The sequence below is a fragment of the Parus major genome, chromosome 20 (assembly GCF_001522545.3).
Source record: "Parus major isolate Abel chromosome 20, Parus_major1.1, whole genome shotgun sequence".
In the NCBI taxonomy this organism is placed as follows: Eukaryota; Metazoa; Chordata; class Aves; order Passeriformes; family Paridae; genus Parus; species Parus major.
Genome location: NC_031788.1, coordinates 2,860,705 through 2,880,906, shown reverse-complemented (window position 1 = coordinate 2,880,906; position 20,202 = coordinate 2,860,705). Strand labels below are relative to the sequence as shown.

Genomic DNA, 20,202 nt, shown 5'->3' with positions numbered 1-20,202 from the left:
TCTGTGGATTCCCTGGGGCCCAGCAGGGTGCTGAACAGGGCTGGGTGTTGAACAGCTCCACCCTGTACAACCAGCTGCCCACTCTGGATTCACTCAAGGACTCCCAGTGCCTCTGGCAGCTGCTAAGAGCAGCCTGGGCTGACCCCAGCCCACCTGGGCCAGTGCACCCATAACCCCAAACTTCTCCTTTGCTGTGCACTCCAAACACAACCCAGGACCCTGTGGTGCCGCAGATAAGCTGATGCTGGAAGTAACTCCTGAGATGACACAAAAACCAACACACCCCCCCTGCATTATTCCCTCAAAGCCCAAGGGCCAACCCAGCAGCCCAACACCAGACCATGTGTCACCCACATAACTGGATAACTGGTTCTTTTTACCCACCAGTGACCCAGGACAAACCAGCTCTGGCACACAAACCTGCAGGCTGTGCTCCCTTGGCTTCCAGCAGCTACATCAGATATTTTTCCTGCACTGTTTGCCACTCCAAGAAGAGGGAGCAGTCTGACTAAGGTGCTAACTAGTCTGGGAACTGGATTCTGTCCTGCCTCCCCCTCCCAGGCCATCCTGCCAGCCCTGCCTCTCCACCCCACTCATCACTGGCAAGCCTCACTTCGGTGTGCCAGAGCCAAGACCTCAGGCTCTGTTTACAGGGAAGCCCAGCACCTGCCTTGTGGCAGCCTGGCTCTGAGGTGTGAAAAGCACCACAGGAATGACACTGGGGGCAGAAATTCCTCCCTTCTTTCCCTTCCCAACCTCCCATTTTTGCCAGGAGACTGGCAGACAGGTGTTGCTGGGATTGACTCCTGCCATGCTAAGAGGGACACATACATTTTCTAAGCAGGTGCTGTCTTTATCCTTGTTGAGGTAATGCTGCTGCCAGAATCGCAGGAGACTGTGGAAGTTGTTCAGGATGAATCCAGGGTATTTTTCTGTGTATTCCATCTGTTGCAAGGTGCGCAGATAAAAAGGGAGCTTTTCTTTCCTTCGGGCCAGCATTAGGATAACTAAACTTGTGTTCAAACAACTGACATTTTCCTGGAAGTAAAAGTGACACAGTAAAAAAATCTAAATACCAAGATACCTGTTGTATACACATCCCTATAAAACAAGCCAGTGGAAAGCACAGAGTGGAGGCGTTCCTGCACACAGCAAGGAAAAAGGGACCAGAGAAACCAGGCTCCTCCCTGCTCCTAGCCCTGCTCACCACTCCAGCCCCAGTAAAACAACTGCAAGGCCCCTGCCAGCTCTTTACCTGTGTGAGTGTCTGTACATGGATAATGTTAATGAGACGGAAGAGGAAGGACATTCTCATGGACATCTGGGACATGTAGGACAACAGGCGGCACTCGGACAGGACTTCAGCAACTGCAGCAAGAGCAGAAACACAATCACCACGTGCTGGAGGTTCAGACAGCCTGATCCAAGCACCAGGGCAGTAAGAACTGGTGCTCAAACTTTCAGAGTGCCATTTCCTTGTCTAACCCCCAAAGTGTCAAAGCCCAAGTTTAAATTAACCATTATCACCAGTGAATACCCTCCAGTCCCACCCCATTGCTTCCTGTTCACCTTTAGCATCAGACTGATTCTCAAACCGGTCCAGGGACAGCGTGATGCAGCGAACCAGCATGTTGGAGTCCACCAGAGAGCTGTTGATCTGATTTAAAAATATCTGGAACTGAACAGAAACACTTTTTAGTGCTGAATTTAAAAGATTTCAATATATTAATACTCGGGGTCATTACCTTTTTGTTATCTCTAACAAGCTAAGAGGAGACATCACTCCCAGCCCTGCCTCACCCAGCCCAAGCCAACACTGGCACTGAGGATCCCAAAGGATCCCTTAAAAACACTCTGGAATGGAAAAATGCCATCCTGGCATCCCTAAAATCTCTTTTGAAGCTATGTCACTGCAATGAAAGTGAGATTCCTTCACTGGGAAGGAATATGGTGAAGGAGTCACACAGAATGAGAACCAAACCCTGTTAGAGATCAATAAACAGGAAGCACACAGGAAATATAAAGACATTCTCTAGAATGTTTGAGTTAATTTACTAGAGGAAAATAACCCAAAAATAAATACTTTTCTTTTAAAGATATTTATACATCCATTCTCCAAGGTCTACCAGACCTAACAGCAATGAGGGAAAAATTACAGTAACAAAAGCAAGAGCAAAAGGCCATTCAGAACCTACCCACCAGCTGATTTTATATGTCCTAAGTGCACAAGAGCATGAATCCACTTTGCATAGAGCTGTCCACTGATGTGCAGCTCAATTTTACAGTTAAGTACATAAGCCACGGCTTCTTAAAATGTCTCTAAGTTCAAATAACATCTAACATCTACATCTGTTTGCAGTATCAAATATTTTAAGCCTTATTCATAAAGGATTCCCACTGCAAGCTCCAGTAAAAGATTTTTTGGAGCTGTCTCAAAGTCCACAACTATCCCTTAACCACAAATCTGGCGACTTCACAGGAAATGTTCTGCTACCCTTGAGCCTGACCTTAGAGCTGCCTGATCAGGGAACAGGGTAATGTTTGCTGAGCAGCTCAGCCTTCACTGACTCAGGACAGCTGGAGCACTGCTGAAAACACTGAGGGACTTTGGCAATTCATCCCTTAATGTTTATTGTTTATTTAGAGCCCCAAGCTCTAAAACCACACCAAACCCAAATGAATCCGAGTTTTAGTGCTATGGAGTAACTTGAGCCAAAGGGGGCAGCTTTTACAAATATTTACCTTTTCATCTGTGTTGATGTACTTGTTGAATCTCTTGAATGCATCAATATTAAATTTCATCAGCTCTCCCAGAAGGTCAAAGTAACTCTGAAGCACATCCCGTGACTTGCACTCACTATCAACAATGCAGTAGAGAATATGCTGGCAGGGGAGGAAAACATGTTATTGCCACAGTTCAGTCCAAAGCAGCAGCACAACACAGACTGATTTCATCAGTATTTAAAGCTTTTACCTTCAAGTTCTTGGGTGACTGAATGTCCCAATACCAAACTAAAGACAACAATTCAGATGTTAAAATAACTTCCTGGTGATGCAGGTTATACAAATGGCCACATCTGGCTGCCACAAGCAGAATTCACAGGTATTTTTTAGAATTGTTTCCAGTATTTGTCATAGTTACACAGGAAAAAGGGGCAGTTTTTAATTAATTGTTGTATCTACTGTGATTTCTCCAGTAAACTGTGATCCTGGCTTATCCCCCTGAGTTTTTATTCCCCAACTACTGCAAGGGGGCAGCTTGAGTGGCCTTCACTTCCCTGCTGGGTTTTAAACCCAGCAGAATATTTAACATTATGTTTTTATCCACTTTTGGTTCACTGCAGATAAATCCTTCTTGAATGCTATGGAGGATGCCTGACATAAACTTATTTACCTCCAGGAGTCCCCTCTTGAGGAGGAACATCTGGTCTGCATAGGAGGTGGTGCCTCGCAGAAAACTTTCAACTGCCCTCGCTTGCCAAAACCTGAGAAAGAGAAGAAAGGTGTTAGTTTTGGGGCAAGGGAAGTACTTGATCACAAGTGTAATTTAAATCCAGGTTCCTGATCTGTTTCATTCCACTCTGAAGCTGGAGTCAGACCTGTTGATCCTGCAGAAAAACACTGGCTGTGATTTCTTCACTCCTGCACTACCACCACAGCACTACAAAGCCAGACCCTTCCACAGCTTATTCTCCAACACTCTCAGCTGCTCTAAGCTGGGTGAAACCAAAGCTACATCCCAGGGGTCTCCAACAGCCCAGCAGAGGCAAAGTGAACCCACCTGAAGGAGGATTCTGCTGGTTCCTTCTTCATGACCTGAAGCAGTCTGGTCAACAAACCTCTCTTCCCATCACAGACAAGGCTCCTGCAGCAGGTAGAGAAATGACAACTGAGGGCTAGGCAATCACTGAGCACTCAATCCAGTCACTGCTCCAGAGCTTTTGATGACCAAAATCTCAATATTGAAGTACACAGTACAAATATTATGCTAGTTCTACCAGCAGAAGAGTTCTCCTCACTGCCTTTGGTAAATGTCTGCAATACCTGCAACATGACTTCCTCGTAAGTCCAAAACAAAAACTTTCTCTCAGAATTTTAATGATTTCAGAAATACCAATTCACACCTTGTGTGAATCAAGTGACAAGAAAAAAATACTACATTTGAGCTTAGGAATGAAAGGAACCCTTTTTTTTCCTTCTCAAAAATGTAAAGGAAAGTCTGAATTCCATTTAAGAGGCAGAGCTGAGTATGGAAAGCTGGATGCTACATGGGGTTGTAGTAAAAACATAGAGGCTGTACAACTGCAATACTACTTGTATTAAACAGCACCTTCAGTGGAGTATCCACCTGCATTAAACTCATACACAAGTAATGCCTTGATCTCACATATCATGAAAAGCAACATAAAAACTAAATGCTAAGGGTGAAAAAACCCCCAAGTTCTTCCCAATCAGACACAGTATTATGATAATAACTGCAATCTAGAAATCCTCTTAGAGATTCCCTTTTGGAGTGAGGTAAATCTGCTCTGTGCAGACCAAGTCCCTGCTGATTCCCTGTATTTTGACAAACTAAATTGTACAAACAGCCTTCCATCTGCTGAGGTTTATACACCAGAATAGTGTACAGCAGAATTAAAGAGATTATTAGATCAAAACAGTCCATCTAACAGATACTCAAATGTAACAAAAGAGATTCTGTAAGTGGTTTAACATGTTAATCTAATTTAGCTTATTCTGGTTATTATCTGCTCTTAAAATACCCTGAGCAGACACTTGGATGTGTTCATGCAGCCTGGAAATGGACATTTATGTGTGCACACACTGCTCCTGAATGCCAGAATTAAGATTAATCAGCAGGAGCACTTAAGGATTTGAGGGATCACATTTTACTTTCCAGGTCAGTCTGCAATGCTGACCTGAGGAAGGCCAGCCAGGCAGATGCAGCACATCATAGTGAAGCCTGAGCATGACCTCAAACCCCTCTTTTTAGGGGTTTTAAAGTTGCTTTTGTTTTTAAAGCACCTTATTCTGAGCATGAGCACACCTGAGATTTGACCATCAGCATCCCACAAAGCTGGACACCTCCCACTGAAATCAGAGTGTGGTGGACAGACAGAGGTAAAACAGCAGCAGATGTTGAACTTCCAGTCTAAGTGCTTCCAAAACTCTGAAAGTGCCAACCTCAGTCCCCTCTCACCTGTCAGTGTTGACAACTGCATCCACCTCAGGGATGTTGGCTTTATGGGAGATTGCACTCAGCTCATTCAGCTCCTGGCTGTTCAAAAGGAGATACTTGTTCCTAAAGCAAGAGAGTTGGGGAGGAGGGGAGAGAAGCAGGATGAATACAAGAGGCAAAAATGCAATTCCATGAAAAGCAGAGCCACAGGCCCACAAGGGCTGCAGGACTGGGCAAGCTGCTCTCTCCTGGCTGCTCTTCACAGCATTCCTCCTCTGCTCCCTGCAGCAGGCAGCTGCAGCTTGGGAAAACCCCCTCCAAAATTTACCAAATGCCACTTCCAGCACTGACCAGCCTTGAGATGATGGTTCTTTGCTGACTTGCTTGGGATATTATGGTTTGTAAGTATTTTCTTCTGGATAATGCTTATTTTAAAAAAAAAAATCTCAGCAATATTTTGCTAAATTTCAGACCAAAATAAATATTAAATAGCAAACTTTTTCACAGCTTCCTGAAGTTTTTCTCTACCCTACAGTGATTGCTCTTTTTAAGTAATAAATCTCTTTCTAAGCAAGAAAGTAGAAACTGCAAAAAAAGGACTCAGTCATTCTGGCATTTTATTATCTGAACACACTTTGCCCTGGAAATACTTAAAAACATCATAAAATGTAAAGTAAAAATAGATATAAATGCCAGGGATGCACATGAATTTTTTATAAAATACTGAATTTTTCATAATGAAAATAAATTGTCTGTAAAGTGAACTAAATGCAGACTAAATCTGACAAGAATAAAAAAGTAGTCCAGGAGCTCCCTTTGCCCAATAGCAGTGTGCTCCCTGAGAGTCTTTCTGCTTCCAAATGTTCAAAATCAGACAGCAAAGATTCATTTTCAGGAAAGCTCAGGGAGCAGAGGATGCAGTGATGAGTGTGAGGTTCCTTCTTGCTTCCAACACTGTCATCAAATCACTGAGGCTCTTGTGTAAAGCTCCCTTTGATGTGGATTGAACAGGTTTCTGCAATGAGAACAGAGCCCTTCTCCCCCTGCAATGAACACTTCTGCAAGTCTGGTTTGGACACAATTTCACTGAATTAATATCAGCATACAAGTACTTTGCCCTCATCCTGTCCTCAGTTAACTCAGCTTATCTGTGATTTCACAGAAAGTTCATGGAATTACTTAAACCCCTCAAACAGATTCCACACATTCCACTTGCTCAAATGTTACAGCTGGGAGCTGTTTTCTGCTCAAACAAGCCTGAGATCTTTGTAGCAGCCATTTAAGTAGTAACATCACCTGTAGAGATTTTATTGGAAAACCTGGAATGATTCCCAGCCAAACAATGTCTTGCATGAAGGATTTACAACAGGTCAGCACTCCCTCCCTGTCTATGTCCAGCAGCTCCCCATTCTTTCTCAAAGTTAATATTCCACAATCAAAAAGGCTGATATTTAAAATCTATCCAACAGAACTAAAATCCTGCACAAAAGTAGCAGCCTGGCTCTAGGAATGAGCAGCACCTGAAGTGCAACATGCCTCTAACACAGGAGTTTGTAAGGAGGTGGAAAGCATCTCCCAGGACTGAATGAGAGCAACAGGACATGGATGGAATGCAGGATACAATTCCACAAGTCACAAACACCTCTGCACCAGCAGCACAGCATTAAATAGCACCAAGCAAACAGCACCCACCCTCCAACTATTCCAGCAGACCCAAGTTTTCCTAAAGCATGCCTTTAGAAGGCAGACAGGAGAGTTCTTCCTATTTCCCTGGCTCACTGTCAGCTCTCAGTAGAAGGCCAAAAAGAGGGAAGCTGCCTCCTTATTCCTTCAGCCAGAAAGTGTTAACTCATCCTGTGCATGTTTCAGCTCATCTCAACATGAGACAAAATGGGCTGGGTTTAAGTGCACCAGACATATTCAGACATGCCCACCACAGAACAAATTCTTAGGCTGTTTCAGCAAGAGCTGAAAGGAACATGATGTTTAGGGACAGTACAATATTCCCTTCACATGGAGCCTGCTCCATGCCCAGGACACCTGGAACCACAACAGCACCAAGCCACAACCCACCACAGCTTCTCATACTCACTCATGGTGGTCACTGAAGCTCTGAAGAAGCCTCAAGAATTGTATCTTTAAAGTAATGTCCTAAAAGGAGACAAGAAAGGTAAAAAAAACATTATTGCTTTAGTATTTTTGGCTATCATTAGTTACAAAGCTGGCATGAAATAGCTGAATGGAAAACCTTTCCAAACCAAACCCCTTTGGACAGCAGAGCACATGACTTGCATAAATGGAGAGGCTGTACTTCCCAAAACAGAAGTGAAGACTGCCTCCAAGCCTATGCATACAACAGGTAATAATTCCTTCTCACTACACAGACAAAAAAGCTTAGAATTGTACTGATCAATTCAGAATGTCTAGGTTTGGAAAGAAAAAAAAAAATATAAAGAGTCCAACACAAAACCCAACCCCTCTAAACCTGACTGTGTCACAATTTGTACTCTGTGCCTCTCCTAGGTACCATTTATTTGAATTTTGGCTGTCTTCTACCTCTGGCCTCCAGGGTCCAGAAATTTACTCCTTTTTCAATTCCCAAAATGGACACCTTCCTTAAAATCAACAAACTAGGAGAGAGGGGAGAGGATAAATTTGCCCTGCTAAATTTATAGCATAAGCCAAGGATAGACTTTAATGCAATAAATAATCCATCAAAATCTGAATGCTACCACATCTCAAGGCAATGATTATCCAAACACCCAGTTACTCAGCACAGCTCCTCAGAATTGTGTGCCAAGATGAAAATCCATGAGAGAATTCCAGAAGTTCCTCACCGGGCTGCAATCACAGTTCTGGTTGTGTCCATGCAGAACCAGGGCTGAGGCTGAGTGCTTCCTCCAGATGAGTTTGTCAAACAGGTTATTGAGGCCAGGAATGAGTCTGAACTCTGCTATCATTTTATGAACCTGGGGAACAAGAGAAGTACAAACACGTCTGCTCCAGCCTCAAACACTGATTTAATGTAGTCTGGCAAAAGATGGGCACAATGATGTCATTCTCTGACAAAAGGATGTCTCAAACAGCAAGAGTTTGTGTTAACCACAGTGCAGCACTTTCCATTTGGTGGACATGGATAGGAAACAGGCACTTTGGAATAAAGCTCTTCAGCAGTGCTTCTCTATGTCTCTGGAAGCAGCTTTGGGCACCAGGACATCACTTCCAGCATTCCACACTGAAAATGCATCTACACCAAAAATCAGAGCTGGGACACTCTGCAGCCACTCAATCCCCTGAGTGTCCTTTCCCTCTCCAGACACATGGCTGCAGCTCAGGCAGGCCTCTGATGACAACAAAACCCATCAATATTGGTTTTGTTCACATGACCTGAGCAGGAATCCTGAGCAGAGTCCAGCAGTAACACAACCACACCATGCTGCTCCTTCAGGTTAAAGGGAAGCTGAACTTTAGAGAAAAAAAAGTCAAATTGCTCAGGTTCATTTATCAGTCTGCCTGATACATTTTTTTATTCATACAAAAAAAGCTAATAATTTTGGTGTGAACAGCTGTTTAATACCTTCAGTCCAAGCTGGGATACTTTTGATGTAAGGAATTTAGAAGATGAGGACTAAGGGAAATAGAAAGTGGGATTCATATCAGCTGTAGGCCTAGGACAAACATTATTCCTTCAGATGTGAGTACAGATGAAAACCACATGACTGGAATGTCCAACATTCTGCAAAAATTATGTGCTCAAGTAATGGACAAGTTCCTTAAAATCAACAAACAAAATCACTTAAAAATACCCCAGGTTGTCCCAAGATCCAGAACTGTAACCAGCAGGATTTCAAGCAGATCAATCTACTTCATTCTATTTACTCAAATACCTGCATGAACCAAAATATCTGAAGCTGATGCTCTTTTACAGGTTTTAGTTCTAGCTTTCAGCAAAGCAATGGATTTTTGCACTCCTCTTGGCTGTAGCCACCAGCTGTCCCATCTTCATGGAAATCACATTCCTGCTGCTGGACAAATACACACCTGAGGAGCATCCAGCTCCTTGCCACCCCACCCATGCTGCCCTGACAGCTGAGCTTGGAGTCCTCTGGTGCTCCATTATTATGAAACACTCTTGGACACCTGGGTTTAGTCACAGCAGCTCTGGGGAATCTCTCTGAACAAAGTACTCCTTGTAGTGCTCCTGCCCCTCCATGGCAAAGGCACAACAGGAGGAAGCCAAGCATGTGAGCTGCCTGCAAGGGCCTCAAGCCTCACTAAAGGAAGAACTCTCTATGCTCAGTTTTAACTCCTGGATCTGCTCCTTTCCAAACAACTCACATTTCAGATCTGTGCAGTTTAGTTTGCTCAGCTCTGAATTCTCACCTGACCGAGCTCCTCAGTCACATCACTGCCTCTGCATTACTCTTTCTCCCAGAGCCCAATCTCATTACAATTACTCTGCCTGAGGATGCCAAGACAATCCCTGCTCTATATTCAACCTTCAAGCTACTTTGGCTTTTTCCTGCTGCCATCCAGCTTCACAGGAATTGCTCTGTTGCTTTCTCAACTAAAACTGTCTCTGCTGAGTTTCTGTGTGTGCAGTGTGGCTCCCTACAGCAGGAGCAAGGAAATCAGCTGATGGCTCTTCACTACAACACAGACATGCAGGACAGCCTAGAAAAATCCACAAGGAGAGTAATTTAGGGTGTGGCCATAATGAGAAGGCCCGGAACTACAGAGAAACACCACTTATTCCCAAGGGTGAGATCATCCCCAACGTGGCAACAGCAAGAGCCAAGTCACTGCTACCACAGTTATCAATTTATGCAAATTAGCCAGCAATCAAGTTTAAACCAAGGATTCAGAGATTCATTTGGGGACAGGTCAACTTTGGGAGGCTGCACCTTGCTTCAAGCAAATGCCAGATCATTATGTCTATTACCACAGCAGACTGAAGCAGGTTTGTGATGCCCTTAATAAAATTCTATGCAAAATCAATCCAATCTGAAACCAGCAAGTCCTTTGGCTGCTCAGACTGGTGCCACAGATCCTGTGCTTCTATTTCTTCACAGAAAAGAGACCAAAAAGCAGCTGAAAAGCTTGTCTGAGGGTGCTATTGCACAGTGCTGTGCCTGCATTCCAGAGCTTCCCATGGAGAACAGCTCAGCTCCAGCTCTGCCTCTGCCTGGCTCTCAGCAAGGGCAGAGGATTCAAATCTGACAAACAAGTCTTATGCAGATTAAGGAATGAAGGATGTAGCATGTGTTTTAAAGGCAGAGGATTTCACAAAACAAAATGACAAAAAATCCCCAAGCCAACTCCCCCAGAAAACAAGCAAACAAACAAAAAACAACCAAAACAAAAAACCTAAAACAAACAAACAAAAAACCCCCTGTCTATGGACAAGAAGTGTTTGGGAATGCAGTAACTCAAATCCTTCAAGAATTCAACTCCAGTCCTGAATCAGTCCTGGGAAGAAGTGAACTGGAGCCTTTATCCTTGGATTTCCCATCTGCAGATATAGCAGATGAAGAATAAGAGTTGTGTTCCCAGGAAATTAAAACATAAATTCATCTTCAAAGCTAGCTGCTTCAGCAGCACATTTTTTTTGCCTTGTCACATTTGACAGGAACACACCAGAAGTGACCCAGGGAAGGAAGGAATCCAGTACCTCCAGCTCCCTCCAGCAGCAGCAGGATGAGTGCAAGCAGTTTCTGTAGTATCTATAAACCTGCACTCTTGTAGAGAACTCAAGCAGGGATGAATTATCTGCCTTGGTATAATGGAAAAGAAAAAGTCCTCCTAATAGATCCATGTTTGGTAGTTTCAGTTATGTTTTGGGCATTTTATTATTATTTATTTATTATTTTAAAGCATTTTATTTCATGCCTAACAGAAACAGCACTTCTAAAAGGAATGACAACATGATTAGGAGTTGTTTATGGTAGTGACTGTTGTTTCTGGAAGAATTACTGGTGCCATCTGCTTCCTCTTATGCAGAATCTGCTTCTTTTAATGCCAAGTGTCTGCTCAGAATCTCAACACCTAAGATGCTTTGAGATGGAAGGGATGTTAAAGCCCATCTCACTGCCCTGCCATGGGCAGGGACACCTTCCACCAGACCAGGCTGCTCCAAGTCCCAGCCTTGAACACTTGCAGGGATGGGAAGTCCACAAGCTCTGCTGTAGGTTCAGAGGGAACAGCTCAGTTATGTTTGAGACTGAACTACAACTGCACCTGTATTCAGATTTAGAGATTATGGGGATTGCCCTGGGGAGTGTTTGTGACTGATACCCTGGGAGGTTACTACCAGAAAACAAAATACTCCAGATAAATGTGCTCCTGCCCACAACACAGCCTCTCCTGCCTAATACAACAGCCTCTCAATAACTCACAGCAGTCTGGCCCTCCCAGTGTCCAGGACATCTGAATGGCCCTGCTATCCCAAGTTCTGCTGAGCTGAGCAGACTGCCAAAGCTGGAAACCTGTCAAAACTGCACCAAGGATTGCTTTGCCTTTCCCTTCACAACCTGCTTTTGACCCATTTAAATCAAACCACAGCCAAGCTGCAGTGACTGGTTCTTCATAAGCCTGTGTAAGGCAGGAAAAAAAATTTATATATTTTTTTTAATTTCAAAAGGAAAAAAGGCAAAGGAGCAGATGAGTGGAATTTCCAGGCAGTGACCAGTGCAGACAGCACTGAAGTGTATCTCCCCAGCTGGGAGTTTAACAGCATGCTCACACTTTGCCAAGACATGGCAATATGCTGCAAAAATCACCCATGGCGTTTCCAAAAGTGAAAGCAGCAAAGAAGGGTAAGGCCTGAAGAGGGGGGCTCCATCCAAACTGGCCACCAGGGCACCAAAAGAGGGGAGTACACCTGACTGCAGCTCCTGCAGCATCCAGGATCCTCACACAGGAGGCATCCTCCTGCACCAGAGCAGAGCTCTGCAGAGCAGTGTGCTGCTCCCAGGGAAATGCTGCCTGTTTTCTGGACAGGGCTGCCAGGATGGGACTGCCCAGCTCTGCACCTTGAGCTTTGCCCTGCTGTTTCTGTGTCCATGCCCTCACTCATGAGCACTCAGGTTTAAAGAGACACCAGCTGTGAGTGTGAGCATCCACTGGGGCTCACCTGGTTCCTCTGCCTGCCCATGAGCAGCACACAGAGAACATACAGCACCTCCAGCTTGTACATGATCTCGTGCATGATCTTCATAGACTGGGGCAGCTGTGTCCTTGTGGAGGTGTTGGCCAGTCCACTCTCATCTGAAGACTCTGAAAAAGATGGCAAAGATGTGAGACTGAGACAGCTTCAATAAGAAAGGATTTGTTACAGTTGATGTTTTTACACTGAACACTGCAGATGAAGGAGCAGCACATCTGCTGGAATTTTCTTCTTAACTAAAAACAGTGATGTACAGCAAATAACTAATCTGAATTACATACTAGAGAAAAAATATAGCTGAAAATTCAGAGGAGATAAAGTCAGATTTTTAAAATTATTTTTCCATTACAAACTAAATGGCAGCAGCTACCTAAAATAAGTAGGCTCACCTAAATGAATTAGCATCAGGGCATAGCAGAAAGGCAATAAAAGTAGATGGGAGATTATCAGAATCACTTACTATTAAATCTACTTTCATTTCATACCTCAGTAGCAGTATTCTTAGGCCACAGTTAAATAAATTTCAGAACCTTAGAGAGAATTACCCTGCTAAGAGCAGAAACAGGAGTATGAAGTACTTTGAGTTCTACCAGGCATACACTGCATTTTTGTCATACCAAAGGGTGAAGAAACAAACCACACACATGCTCCAAAGCATTTTCCTACAGTTGTATTAACACTTCCACTGGAACAATTATTTTTTTCCAATTAACTTCTTCAATTTAGCTGGAACTACTTTTCCTTTTTAAAGAAGGGGCCATTTGCTTGGTGTGAAGCATTTGAACCCAAAGCCATGAGCCAAAGTTTTAGAGTAGAATGCTGGTGAAGCCACATACCTCAGAAGGGTTATTTAATCACTCCAGAGGTCAGGGCTGAGGATGCACAGCATTTCAGTGTTAGCTACGTGTGCAAAGGGCACACATTGCTGGAGAATCTCTCCTTTGGCTAACTTTAATTCAGTAAAAAATCAGTGCTAGGTGAGAACAAAACAGGAGTCAGACCTAAATGTTGATATATGAGTCCTCCAGGAAAGAAAAGGAGAATCAGGACGAGATGGAAGGAAAACAACACGTGGCAAACCCTGAGAAAAGTTAAAGTCATGCATGAGCTGCTGGTGGGTGGAGGGATGCAAGCCAGGTACCTGTACTGCTCTGCTCTGCCTCTTCATTTGCCACTCTCATCAGTGCATCCAGCACTAGGGCATTGTCCAGCCAGGTGTACCACTCCTCCAGCTCCTGCAGGAAGCTGGAAGTCCCTGTTGTTTCAGACACCTTCCGTGTGGCCAGTTTGCACAACCGCTCAATGAAGCCTGGAATATTCAGAAGTGTAGCTGGGGAAAAAAAAAACAAACCAAAAAACCAGAGAAATAATTTTATTACAATTTAATATCACAAGGTACCAGCACATCTACTTTAGGAATACAGAAGTGTATGGTTCAAAAGATCTGGTTAAAATATTCTGAAGATGGAAGAATTCAGTGCATTCTCCTGTTAAGGACTGGAAGAGAGCATCCATAGCCCAGGAATAATTCAGTGTTGTTCTCCAGTCTTATCAAGGAACTGATCTGGCTGAAAACTAAGCTGGCAGAAATAAAGCAGCAGCTTTTGCAAGTGGCAGCTCCACCTCCCCTTTCCTCCTTCACTTCCCCTCCTGTGGTGTTGGTCTGGAGTGACTGAACTGGCTCCCTGCAGCAGCAGGGAGGGAAAGGGGACAGCTTTTTATGTACCAGGCTCCTGAATTAGCTCCTCATGGAGCAAAACAGGTGGAGAACACACCACAGCAGCTCCAGGTGTGAGGGTTTTAACTGTGCAACTGCACCCTTAGAAAGAGCAGTGCAAGGACAGAAATGTTTGGGGAGGTGCATTTTGCCCTAAAGAATGACTTAATTACAGGACCTGTTTATTAAAAATACACGGCTAAAGCTTCACTTCCCAATTCCAGGGCAAGGAGAAAAGGACAAAGAATTTGGCCATGAACATTACATGAGAGAGCTGCATCTCTGAAAGAATAGGCTCCCTGATAAAATGTTAAAAATAGAATATACAGTACAGCCTTAGAATCAGTCTGTGATTGTGCCCATAAAAATGATCAGCTAAACATTTGCTTGGCATGGGCCTACACAAATATCTGCTTCAGGAGCCCAAAAGCTTTTCAGCACAGTAAGAGCTGAAAACAGCAGATTCTACATCTGATGGTACTTTAACTTTTTCAATTCCTACTCATTCTTCTAGGCAAGACTTCTGCACTGAGAAGTACTCAGCAAAATAAGGCAAGCTGCACTGTGTCCAAAGTTAAGGCTCAGATCAGCCCCACAGATTTCCAAGGCTGATTTGGTAACACTGGGCAACATAATTAATATTAAACACACTTCTCTTTCAAGACATCCTGTTCAGGACAACATCAGATAAAATCAGAGAAGGAGCTACTCCAACAGCAACCACACTGCAGGCAGCTTTAGTTTAGGAATTCATATTTTATGGAGGACACAGAATTATTGAGAGCTGCTAATGGGAAGACTGTGGATGTGGCTGAGACACAGAAAACAAACCAAATTATTTTAAGCCACTCAGAGAGTGCTGAAATGACAGAAATTAACCCACCTAATTAGCAACCATCTGAAACCAAAAGCTATAAAGTTTTACTAACAAGAAAGATTGTTTCCAGGAAACAATCTGAGAGGAGTGAATCCAGAAAAATGCTTTGTAAGACACAACACTTTCAGTATCTTTCAGAAACATAACACTACGTGACACTGAGAAGAGAAAAATTTTATACATTGCTGAGATTATTCTGATTTGTTCACAGCACAACAATTACCTTGATTAATTTCAGCTCGGGAAGGGCCCAAGTTTTTTTTCTGCTGGGCATTTTTGGCCAGAAGTGTGTGCTTGTCATCACTGCCCGTGTCGAGCTCTGAGATGGTGACAGCCAGGATCCTGCAGAAGTTGGCCAGCTGCTGCTGGTCAAAGCTGGACACCAGGCTTGCCAGGTTGGGAATATCATCCAGCTGGATCATTTCCTGGGGAGGCAACACCAGCTCAGTCACATGGGATGGTCAATAAGTGAACACTGGCAGATGCTCCCTGGGGAGCTCTCTGGGTTATTCCAGTGTTAGCTGGGATTTACAACTGTTGTCAGGCTTAGCAATTCCAAAAGTACAGATATCCACATTTAAAATACTATGTTTATATTTACAAAAAAATTGAGGCCTTTTTAAACTAAAAAACCCACAAAACAACAACTTAATTTAATACATAAACTATGTTTAGGTATTAGAAGTTTCAATTTTGTTTTCCAATTCTGTCTTTTCTTTGAAATTCACAGATAAGAACTTCTAAATTATTTCTCAGTCTTTTCATCAGAAGTTCTTTTAAATAAAGATGTTGAAAACAGCTTTCAGAAGAAAACCCCACATTTTTGTTCAGATAAACTAAGCTTGTTTCCTATTTCAGGAAGTACATCAATCTCAATCTTATTCTAAATAATAAAGTATCAAGTTCCAGACTCCTGGCCTTCTCCACAAAATGTACACAGTCACTTTCCAATCAAGGTTTTCCCAAGGTTACACCTCAAATATTTTACTTGCATCACATCAGGGCACTGAGCTGCAATGCTGCTGGTAAGTAAGTTCAATAACCAGGTTGGTGCAGAAGATTTAAGTGGCCCATGTCCCCAGCCTACAACTTCTCAGAGGTGACAAACACCCACAAATACAGAGGAAACCTCCCAGATGTGAGGAAGACAAGTAAAGTATATGAAATACAATCAGCAAGCAAGGATGAAAACTGAATTTATATGAGGTTTATTTTCTTTATTTGTAGTATGGGCTGTTCTTCAATGACAGTGAGGGCCTCAGATCATGGGGACATAGCTCCCATCATTCTCTGAACTGGGTAAAAGCACTACAAGTATAACACCATAAGAATAGTTTGGCTTCTTTATGAAAAGTGATTGAAGTTATTTACCACTGTGAACAGGCAGGTTTCAAATAAGCTGCAAGAACTGAGAATGGCAGCTTAGAGAACTATCCTCAGCAACTCCTCAAAGAAGCAGCTGTCTCTCCTCTACTGGGCTGGAAAGCCATACAAATGATATTAAGAAAGTATTAACCAACCTTTTTAACTCCCAGGATATCTTCAATCAGCGTTGCAGTTTGTAGGAATGTCTTTTTGTTTGTCATCAGTGTAAACAGGAACAACACAAAGTCGTTTCTCTCTGCCAGGCGCCTCGTGACTCCTTCCGTCTGGAAATGAGCGCACACAGCCCGTGAGAGCCCACCCCGTGAGAGCAGCCATGGGGCACAGCACATGCAGCACAGCCCTACAGGTGATGTGCTGCTGAGCCAGCTGCTCCTGAAACCAGGAAATGCTGTGTTTGTGGCAACCAAAACCATCTCCAGTCCTTGTCTGAAGTCAGCGTGGTGCTGGTAACACTGCTGGGATGAGGTTTCAGCTCATGGCAGCCTTTTCTTTGTCTGAGTGTAAAGCCAACCCCGCCTGCCTGGGCACACACCACAGGGACCTGGCTCTGCTTTGCCATACAAAGTGTGATCAGCTCCCTGCCATGGTCTGCACACACAGCAGCTCCTGAGCCCTCAGCACTGCTCTGTCTGAGCAACCCATGTCAAGCACTGGCATTAAAGAGCGGGGTGATGAACTCCTAGGTCAGGCTGAGCCATGAAAACCCAAGTTTAAAGCTGCCCTTCATGTTCTGAGCTCTGCTGAGAGCACAGCCAGGCTTTCCTGGAACTCACAACTACATCCCCACTGCTTGCAAAACTGTGTCTTATCCATGACTGACATATTCCAAGTATTCACAGAACCAAAGATAATCCCCCAGTATTTGCAGATAAGCATAAAAATAGCTAATATTGCCCACAGACCATTTCTGTGATCCTGGACAGTTCTCATCCAATGCCAGCAATAATACCAAAGTGAATTAAAACAGAGCAGCTAGTCTAGAAATTGCAAAATTGTTTTTTACAATATCATGCTATTCTCAGTTTGCAGAAGTTGCATTACCTGCAGATAAAAAAATAAATCATCCAAGCCAAGGAAAAAAGTGCTCCCTCTCTTCCCCCTCCCGTGTGCACACAGATCCTTATCAGTGAGACATGATCTAGGTAAGACTCAAACTCTGGAGATTAGACTGATATTTTTGGAAGAGCTCCAAGCCACTAACTGGCTCTTTTTTTAAAAATTTTTGTTAAATAATGTTCCCTAGCTTATGGCATAATGAGGTGTGTGATGAAGTAAACAATCCTGAGAATGTTCCCTGCATGCATAATCTGAGGCCTTTGCTTTTAGCTTCAGGATTTTAATGACAAGGTATTTCCAGAGGCCTTTAACCCAGCACCTTCCTTTGCACTGATCTGCCATGACTGAACTGAACTAAAATCCAGCACATGGAGTTTCAGGATCAAATTTAAAACCCTCTGCCAGCCCCAGTTCTGAACAAGACCAGCTGGAGCTGGGCTCAACAGGCATCCACTCCCAGCTCCAGATTTTAAGCTGGAACGTAACAAAGGCTGGCACAGCTTTCAGTGGAAAGACAGAGACAGAAAGATCCAAACAAGGAAACTTCAGCATGACAGTGAGGCTCAGAAAACAAATTATATGAGCAACACATCAAAACAGAGAGTGATTCTGTATTTAACTGAAGGAATTTTTATGTAAAGCTTCAGAGTAAGTTCAAATTACACTTAAAAGAGTCTGTTTGTCGTCTTATCAAGTAGCACATGCAAAAAGTGACCAGGAGAGATGTACTTACACATATACAGGTGTTGTACAGTATGCTTAAACAGTCCTTGATGAGGTCATCACTTACTGCAAAGGAGAGAGCAGACAGTCAGCAGCCATTCCCTGCCAAGGAACCCCAGTGGCTGTGGGAGGGACATGGAGAGCTACAGGATAGGTGACAATTTCAGGCTGCCAGCTCAGAGCATTTGTGCAAGTGCCTTATGGGACTGAAGCCACAAGAAACACTCTGCATCCAACCTGTTCACATGCTAAATTATTTTTGTATGGGGGAAAAAAATGACAGTTCATGCAGTTTTCTCCACTGGAAACTCATGCTTGTTTTCTCAGCACCTGGACTTCATAGAAAATCCTTCAATCTGCTTTACCACAGCATTTTAATATTTAAAATATGTTTTTACTACAGACTTTCTATTGCCTAAAGCTCCAGTTCAAGTCACTTCACCTTTGAAGTTCCCTGGCTGGCGGGCACAGGGTGCACCATGACATTCCCTTCCCTCAGCAGGGCTCAGGGAACCAGCAGAATCCCAAACAGGGGAAATGAAAACACTGCAGCCAAGCTGCTCCAGCAGGAAAGTTGAGCTGAAGCCACTGCACCCCCTCTCCTCACAGCAATGTGGAAATGAGCAGTCACGTAACAAAAAGTGTGCTGTTTTCCTGAGCTACTCATCTCACAATCTCTGTAGCTCCCATTACATAAACAATGCTTTGTGGCTTATTATTAATAATTTTTCACTGTAGCTGTAGCCACAGGAATAGTAAGAGTTTCCACTGATTGCAGATTTAGTGCTTTGAGTCAAGTGAGTTGTGCTGAGTGCGTGAATCTCCGGAACTGTGCCAGAAACAGGTGACGCTCCCAAATCCCAGCACGAATCAGTACCACGGAGAACAAAGAAACCAATGATTCACTCCTAAATGAATCAACAGGAAATTGCTGGGATGGAAAGAGAATAAAAGAAAAATAGAACAATTTCTGTCTGAAACAGAAACACCAGGCAAAATTGGGGAAAAGAAAAAGATATAAACCACCTATTTACTTACTTTTCTGCTTCTTTTTCTGTGTAATAAGAGTTGGTCTCATGAGAATTTCTACTAAAAGCTGTAAAAATAAGACAAAGAATTAAGGGAATGATCACTGAGATACAAATAACCAATTAATTTGTCAGTGACAAACCCAAACCTGTCCCTGCTGAAGTCACAGAGGTGAATAATGAAGGCTCTACAATCAAACCCCCACTGGTGTCAAAATCAGAATGACAAATAATAGTTGCATTTACCCTGAAGAAACAGTGAGAGCTCTACAAAATAATCTCCCACTGGCAAGTTTTAAAGAATTTGAGCTTGCAAGGAGTGTAATTTCACATGCCTCCAGATAACATCAAGGATGGTGATCACATATCTCTTAAAATAAGGAATCTTTGGCAATATCTGCAAAGAGATGCAAATTTTGCAAAGGCTTTCCCTAAATCTTGCTGGGCTTCAAAAACATTTCAGGTCCAGATAGAATTTAGCAGCTCCAAAAAGCCACTGCTTGTGTGTAGCACCCTGTATGTATATTCACATTTATATTTCTATTTAATGAATGGACAATCAGCTTTCCAAGATCAGGAATGTGGTTCTGACTGATGTACAACTGATCTTTAGTTGCTCTAGTCTGTTCTACTGGTTTACCTTAAAACATTTGAAAAAACAGCACTTTATTTAAAAATGAAAGCTGGCAAACAGAAGGGACTGATGACTTCTGCAAGAGCTACTGCAAATGGCAGTGGTTTTAAAATTAAAATAAAAAATTTTAAAATTGTTAACAGCAATGCAGGTATCACCCAGTCAGTGCCAACTCACAATTTAAGAGCTTACAACTTGATCTATTTGTCTCATCTTAACATTACCCTTCTTTTAATGAACTACTGATCCAGACAGAGAGAAAACCACCTGACATCACTGGAAACTACATTAAAAGCACTGACAAATAAAGAAATAAATAGGCAACTTTTAAGAGGATTATATATTTTCTAGCAGAATTTGTAGTAGTAGATGTAGCATTAATAGGGTAGAGAAAAATGACTGTAGTAATACAGATCTTATATTAATGGCTTATGTTT

The 20,202-nt window shown here is 43.1% G+C and overlaps 2 protein-coding genes across 3 annotated transcripts in view; one reads left to right on the top strand and one right to left on the bottom strand.

The window, feature by feature from the left end:
* The window catches only part of LOC107213168 (perilipin-3-like), a 663,366-nt gene that overhangs the window by 42,663 nt on the left and 600,501 nt on the right, over nucleotides 1–20,202 (top strand). The window lies entirely within an intron of this gene.
* TRPC4AP (transient receptor potential cation channel subfamily C member 4 associated protein) overlaps nucleotides 1–20,202 on the bottom strand; it is a 34,000-nt gene that overhangs the window by 2,663 nt on the left and 11,135 nt on the right. For both annotated transcript variants that reach the window (XM_015647269.3, XM_033519098.1), the window contains exons 4-18: nucleotides 19,142–19,199; nucleotides 18,114–18,169; nucleotides 16,459–16,587; nucleotides 15,162–15,363; nucleotides 13,486–13,674; nucleotides 12,312–12,454; nucleotides 8,017–8,148; nucleotides 7,272–7,330; nucleotides 5,201–5,302; nucleotides 3,782–3,865; nucleotides 3,395–3,485; nucleotides 2,743–2,883; nucleotides 1,570–1,678; nucleotides 1,256–1,368; nucleotides 832–1,038 (exon numbers count right to left, since the gene is read on the bottom strand). In XM_015647269.3, coding sequence (XP_015502755.1) covers nucleotides 832–1,038; nucleotides 1,256–1,368; nucleotides 1,570–1,678; nucleotides 2,743–2,883; nucleotides 3,395–3,485; nucleotides 3,782–3,865; nucleotides 5,201–5,302; nucleotides 7,272–7,330; nucleotides 8,017–8,148; nucleotides 12,312–12,454; nucleotides 13,486–13,674; nucleotides 15,162–15,363; nucleotides 16,459–16,587; nucleotides 18,114–18,169; nucleotides 19,142–19,199 — 1,815 coding nt within the window. The remainder of the gene's footprint in view (nucleotides 1–831; nucleotides 1,039–1,255; nucleotides 1,369–1,569; nucleotides 1,679–2,742; nucleotides 2,884–3,394; nucleotides 3,486–3,781; nucleotides 3,866–5,200; nucleotides 5,303–7,271; nucleotides 7,331–8,016; nucleotides 8,149–12,311; nucleotides 12,455–13,485; nucleotides 13,675–15,161; nucleotides 15,364–16,458; nucleotides 16,588–18,113; nucleotides 18,170–19,141; nucleotides 19,200–20,202) is intronic.